This window comes from Carlito syrichta, unplaced genomic scaffold (assembly GCF_000164805.1).
Source record: "Carlito syrichta isolate Samal-C Ts95f unplaced genomic scaffold, Tarsius_syrichta-2.0.1 Scaffold309899, whole genome shotgun sequence".
NCBI lineage: Eukaryota > Metazoa > Chordata > Mammalia > Primates > Tarsiidae > Carlito > Carlito syrichta.
Genome location: NW_007253995.1, coordinates 110,892 through 117,161, shown reverse-complemented (window position 1 = coordinate 117,161; position 6,270 = coordinate 110,892). Strand labels below are relative to the sequence as shown.

Below are 6,270 nucleotides of genomic sequence, written 5' to 3'. Positions count from 1 at the left end.
CCCCCCCCCCCAGCTCCCAAATAAAAAACTGGGAACGAGAAAGACCCTATCGGGTTATTGACGCCTGCATTAGCGAGTGACCACGCCCCCTCTCCTCTCCCTCCTACCCCCATCCCCTTGCTGCTGGGTCACAGCCCAGAGTCCCAGGGAGTGATCAGCGGTGCTGTTTTCCTTATCATCCTGTTCTGCTTCATTCCTTTCCCCTTCCTGAACTGCTTTGTGAAGGAGCAGTGTAAGGCATTCCCCCACCATGAAGTAAGTGGGTTAGTGGGGGCGGTTGCCTGTGGTTGGGGTCTGGGACATACCTGAGAGAGTTGGGGTTATTTGGGCTTGGGGAGAGGGGCTGAGGAACGATCTGCAAAGATAGGAATTCTTGAAAGGTGGAATGGGAGTAGGCTTGGTCATGACGTGCCCGAGCCTCCCCCAGTTTGTGGCCCTGATAGGTGCCCTCCTTGCCATCTGCTGCATGATTTTCCTGGGCTTTGCGGATGATGTTCTGAATCTGCGCTGGCGCCATAAGCTGCTGCTGCCCACAGCTGCCTCACTACCTCTCCTCATGGTCTATTTCACCAACTTTGGCAACACGACCATTGTGGTGCCCAAGCCCTTCCGCCCCATTCTTGGCCTGCATCTGGACTTGGGTAAGTAGTCCTGCCACTACAACCCCTGTGACACCTACTTCCAGGGATGCCCCCCCCCATATCCTGGGTGTTCCGCTTTCTCCAGGTGCCCCTGTGTCTTCTCACATCCTTTCTGGTGGCCCTTCTTCCTGTCCTCTGTCTTCACCGCTTTTCTCAGATTCTTTTTTTTTTTTGAGTTGGAACCTCACTCTATCACCCAGGCTGGCACACTCATGGCCACTGCAGCCTTGACCTGCTGGGGCTCAGATGATCCTTTCACCTCAGCCTTCCAAGTAGCTGGACCCACAGGCATGTGCCAATATACCTGGCTAATTTTTTTGACTTATTGTTGAAACAAGGTCTCGCCATATTGCCCAGGCTGGTCTCGAACCCGTGGGCTCAGGCAATCCTCTGGCCTCTGCCTCCCAACGTGCTGCGATTATAGGCGTGAGCCACTGTACCCAGCATTTTCTCAGATTCTTAAATCTTCCTTCCCTAGGTGGCATTACTTCTCTTCCCACTGTGTCTCCCCCCAGGAATCCTGTATTATGTCTACATGGGGCTTCTGGCAGTGTTCTGTACCAATGCCATCAATATCCTAGCGGGAATTAATGGCCTAGAAGCTGGCCAGTCGCTAGTCATTTCTGCTTCCATCATTATCTTCAACCTGGTAGAGCTGGAAGGTAGGTGGGATTGGGCGTGGAGAGAGAGAGAGAGAAGTCTTGAGTTGTTAAGGGAGTTGCCTGATACCTGACTTTGGGAAATTCATCACAAAAAATAATGTGAACAATTATATAAGATAAGGGAAGCTATTTATTTCAAAAATAACAGTGAAGAGTTATTAAACGTGAAAAAGATAAATAGCAGTCCTATCATTTATGGCTAGATTGGCACAAATAGCTAAGACATGATCTTCTCCTATGGAACATAAACAATTTCACAGAACCCTGACATTAGACAGTGTCACTCTTTGACCATGATGGAGCAAGACAAAAACCAGACCCCTCCCTCCATAATCATGTCTAAGTACAGAAAAAACATAAGAAAACCAAGCATTCCACAAAATGGCCAAGACCCAGTTAACATGAAACACTATTGCTTCTATCCAATAGCAACTTGGTTCCTTCCACTTCTCTTTTTTTTTTTTTGAGTCAGAGTCTTACTCTGTTGCTCAGGCTGGAGTACAGTCGCACGCTTATGGCCACCACAGCTTCGACCTGCTGGACTCAGGCTATCTTTCTGCCTCAGCCTTCCAAGTAGCTAGAACTACAGGCACACACCATCTCACCTGGCTAGTTTTTTGATTTATTGTAGAGATGAGGTCTTGTAAAGTTGCCCAGGCTGGTCTTGAAGCTGTGGACTCAGGCAATCGTCTCACCTCGGCCTCCCAAAGTACTGGGATTATAGGTGTGAGCCACCATGCCTGACCTCCTTCCACTTCTTAGATACAAATTAAAAAGCTCAAATATAGAATTACTCCTTTTTTCTAACAGCACCCAGTACAAAGCAAAACTCTACTTCCTTTCACCCTCCCAAAATTACCCAAACCAAATCCTATAACAAGCCCCTCCTAACATTCTCTTACTGAAGAATTCTGTGGTTCCCAATGGTGTGTGGTTTCCAAAGTCTTCCTTGTTATAACAAGTCAGTAAACCTAGCTTTGACTATAGGTGTGTTTCTGGTGGTCTTTGGCTGATGGACATCGACTAATAAATGCTTTTTAAATCTAAGTGCTGAGCTAGACATAGTGGCTTATGCCTGTAATCTTAGCTACTTGGGAGGCTGAGGTGAGAGGATTGCTTGAACCCTGGAGTTTGAGGCTACAATGAGCTACGATCATGCCCAGGCTGGTCTTTAACTTCTGGACTCAAGCAGTCCTCCTGCCTTGGCCTCCCAAAGTGCTAGGATTACAGGCATGAGTCACTGTGCCTGACCTAAACCAAATTTAAGGTAGTAACTAGTTTGGGAAGGCTTCATGAAAGAGGTGGAATATTGGGAATTGCCTGGGTGACATAAAAGGGATAGAGTTTTTGAAAGTGACTTGGGCAAGATGGATGATGTAACTGGGGACAGAACTTAGAGAGGGACAGAAATAGGACCAAGGCATGCAGAGGAAGTGGGTATAACTTTTCCTTCTTTCTTTTTTCCCTGCTTCCAAAGGTGATTATCGGGATGATCATGTTTTTTCCCTCTACTTTATGATACCCTTTTTTTTCACCACCTTGGGATTGCTCTACCATAACTGGTAAGTAGGCCTGTGAATAAGGGGGACAACCGTTTGAACACATGGAAAAGATGTCCTGATCATAATCCACCTCTGGGTGGAGAGGCTAAACCTGTGCATACCTGTGTTGAGTGTTTTCAAGGTCTTCAGTTGGTAGTATTCTGAAATTACTCTCAACAGTAGCTGGGGATCGGTGTTGTGTCTCCCTCCCCACAAGAATACATAAATTCAGAATCTTGGATCCTGCAGACCTGCTGGGACAGCTGGAGTCTCCTCTGAATCAGAACTAGGGTCAGGGCCCTAGCCCAGTGCCCAGAGTGTGTGATGGGAGAGAAAGGATAGCAATGCCTCTTGCCACTGGCTCAGATCCTTTCCCCCACACAGGTACCCATCACGGGTGTTTGTGGGAGATACCTTCTGTTACTTTGCTGGCATGACCTTTGCCGTGGTAGGCATCTTGGGACACTTCAGCAAGACCATGCTACTCTTCTTCATGCCCCAGGTGTTCAACTTCCTCTACTCACTACCTCAGCTGCTGCATATCATCCCCTGCCCTCGTCACCGTATTCCCAGGTAGCCACTTTGGGGACTTGAAAGGGACACCAATCGGGATATCTAAGACCAACCTATACATTTGCTGTGCAAAGGGAAGTGGGATCAAAGAAGGGCTATTTCCATGTGGGTAGCTCATTATAACTTACAAAGTACATTTACATAATCTCATGTAATGCTCACAGTAGTTCTTCTTTTTTTTTTTTGAGTTGGAGTCTCACTTAGTCGCCCAGACTGGAGTGCAGTGGCCGCTCCCTGCCACCCCAGCCTCAACCTGCTGGGCTCCAGCGATCCTTCTGCCTCAGCCTTCCAAATAACTGGAACTACAGGCGCGCACTACCACGCCCGGCTAGTTTTTGATTTACTGTAGAGATGAGGTCTCTCCAAGTTGCCCAGGCGGGTCTTGAACCCGCGGGCTCAGGCAATCCCCTCAGCTCAGCCTCCCAAAGCGCTGGGATTACAGGCTGAGCCACCGAGCCCGGCTCTCACAGTAGTTCTGATCACACAGTAGTAAGCAGCAGATCCAGAAATAGTTCTCAGGTTGACTCCACATTTAGTGCTTTTCCTATTAGTGAACCACAATGAGGAGAGTTCTTCAAGAAGTGACCCAGTCACATGAACCTATCTTCCCTTGCAGACTCAATGTCAAGACAGGCAAACTGGAGATGAGCTATTCCAAGTTCAAGACCAAGAGCCTCTCTTTCTTGGGCACCTTTATTCTAAAGGTAACAGGGTAACAAGGAGGTAAGGCCTGAGGCTGCCATCCTGAACTTGGGAAATGGGGACACTAGGCCTGCATCAGACCCAAGGGGAGTTTGGAAGCATTAAGCAGATTCCCTATTCCTGAAACATAGGAATTAACTGAAGTTCTTTCCACCTCTGGCCCCTCCAGGTGTCAGAGAGCCTCCAACTGGTGACAGTACACTCGAGTGAGAATGAAGATGGTGAATTCACTGAGTGTAACAACATGACCCTTATCAACTTGCTACTTAAAGTCTTTGGGCCTATATATGAGAGAAACCTCACATTGCTCCTGCTGCTGCTGCAGGTGAGGTTTGGGCTAGCTTTACACCACCTTGTCTCCCTTTCTCCATGGTTCTTACTCCAGTCCTTTTCTCCTTGCAGATCCTGGGCAGTGCTGTTGCCTTCTCCATTCGATACCAGCTTGTCCGACTCTTCTATGATGTCTGAGTCCCTTGATCACTACCCTTTACCTCACAGCCCCTAGAGTCATGACTCCGACCGTCCTCCGTGTGGACCAAGACTGCCTCTTGGCCTAGGCTGCTGCAACCCATCATATGTCTCCAAATTTTGTGCTCAGCATTTTCTTCCCCTGTAATTACTGACATCCTGGGTCTTTCTACTGATTTAGACTACTGATTAGACTTTGCCTGTGGCTTTCTCCATCTTGCCACTCTCTTCCTCCCCATCCCATCTTTGCAGCATCATAAGGTGGGGTACAGCAGCTTTTATGCACTTATCCATGAAACATATTTCAGAGTCCTGACTTTCAAGGAATATACTGGGCCTTGGATTAGAACCTGGGCTAGGGACAAGGGACACAGGCTTCAAGGTGACTTGATGATTGACTATAAATTAAGTGTTTTGATTAGTAAGAGCAGAGCAGGGGGCCAGGTGCTCCCAATGATGACAATAAAGTATTATCTTTTTCTTGTTGTTCCTCTAGGTATATTTCCTCTATTAACATTTTAGGGTAGATTGGAAGGGTTGGTGGGAGTACCTCCTCCGACAGGATGCCTATCTCCCTGCCCCATCCTACTCATAGCAAGATGTGAACAGAGCCGGGTGTGGTGGCTCACACCTATAATCCCAGCACTTTGGGAGGCTGAGGTGAGAGGATTGCCTGAGTCCACAGGTTCGAGACCAGCCTGGGCAATTTGGTGAGACCTCATATCTACAATAAATCAAAAAATTAGCCGGGCATGGTGGCACGTGCCTGTAGTTCCAGCTACTTGGAAGGCTGAGGTGGAAGGATCGCCTGAGCCCAGTAGTCCGAGGGTGCGGTGGCCGTCAGCGTGCTACTGCACTCCAGTCTGGTGACAGAGTGAAACTCCCACTCAAAAAAGAAAAAAAAGTTAACAGAACCGAGACCAGACAGAACATGTTGAATAAATGTTGAAATCCTAATACTTCAGTGGCATGGAGGGCCATAAGATGGAAGTTCTGTTTTCTGACAGGGGGACAAACTTTCATGGGGTCTCATTTCTTCTCTTTTGCACTCCCCCAGATAGAGGAGAGAGTGGGGAGCGACCAGAACTGTAAGTGGAAGCCGAGGTAACTGTAGTCTCGACTCCTTTCCTTTAAAAATCAGCACAGATTTCCCAGAGGCCCTCTACGTGGGAAACTCCACCCCTTTTTGTCTTCCGGTTCTGGTCTCCCGCTGTAGCATTTAAATCTCGCGCGCTTTACAAGGATTGGCTACATCGGTGGCTGGCCGTAAGCGTGTTGCCACGCCTCCTTGCCTTTTTCCCCGGGCAAAAGGTTTTCAAATTTGACCAATCGGCGGGCGCGCTCCTTCAGCCAACGCGCGACGCCGAAAGGTTAACCGCAGCCAACCGGAGGCGAGTGTTAGAGAAAAGAGCCAATCGAGAGGATGTGGAGGGGTGGCCTGGAGGCTTATAAGGGCGGCCCGGCGTCGCGCGCGGCTTCAGTTGGACTGCGGCGGGTGTCTGTGCGGCTTGCGCTGTTGCTGGTGTCTGGTCTGCATCGCGTAGGATGTCGGGCCGCGGCAAGACAGGCGGCAAGGCCCGCGCCAAAGCCAAGTCGCGCTCGTCTCGCGCCGGCCTCCAGTTCCCCGTGGGCCGCGTACACCGGCTGCTGCGGGAGGGCCACTACGCCGGGCGGGGGGGGGGC

The 6,270-nt window shown here is 49.3% G+C and overlaps 2 protein-coding genes across 4 annotated transcripts in view; both read left to right on the top strand.

Moving 5' to 3' along the window:
- Positions 1-5,073, top strand: part of DPAGT1 (dolichyl-phosphate N-acetylglucosaminephosphotransferase 1) — a 5,882-nt gene extending 809 nt beyond the window's left edge. Inside the window, exons 2-9 of one of the 2 annotated variants that reach the window (XM_008068251.1) lie at positions 135-255; positions 428-641; positions 1,157-1,303; positions 2,781-2,865; positions 3,229-3,417; positions 4,034-4,121; positions 4,289-4,444; positions 4,522-5,073. In XM_008068251.1, the coding sequence (XP_008066442.1) occupies positions 135-255; positions 428-641; positions 1,157-1,303; positions 2,781-2,865; positions 3,229-3,417; positions 4,034-4,121; positions 4,289-4,444; positions 4,522-4,587 (1,066 nt within the window). In that variant the 3' untranslated portion in view covers positions 4,588-5,073. Of the gene's footprint in view, positions 1-134; positions 256-427; positions 642-1,156; positions 1,304-2,780; positions 2,866-3,228; positions 3,418-4,033; positions 4,122-4,288 lie in introns of both variants that reach the window. The other variant, XM_021717680.1, reaches the window with a different exon arrangement.
- A 1,046-nt stretch (positions 5,074-6,119) lies between these two features.
- Positions 6,120-6,270, top strand: part of LOC103270715 (histone H2AX) — a 1,576-nt gene continuing 1,425 nt past the window's right edge. The window contains exon 1 of one of the 2 annotated variants that reach the window (XM_008068250.2): positions 6,120-6,250. In XM_008068250.2, coding sequence (XP_008066441.1) covers positions 6,133-6,250 — 118 coding nt within the window. In that variant the 5' untranslated portion in view covers positions 6,120-6,132. Of the gene's footprint in view, positions 6,253-6,270 lie in introns of both variants that reach the window. The other variant, XM_021717683.1, reaches the window with a different exon arrangement.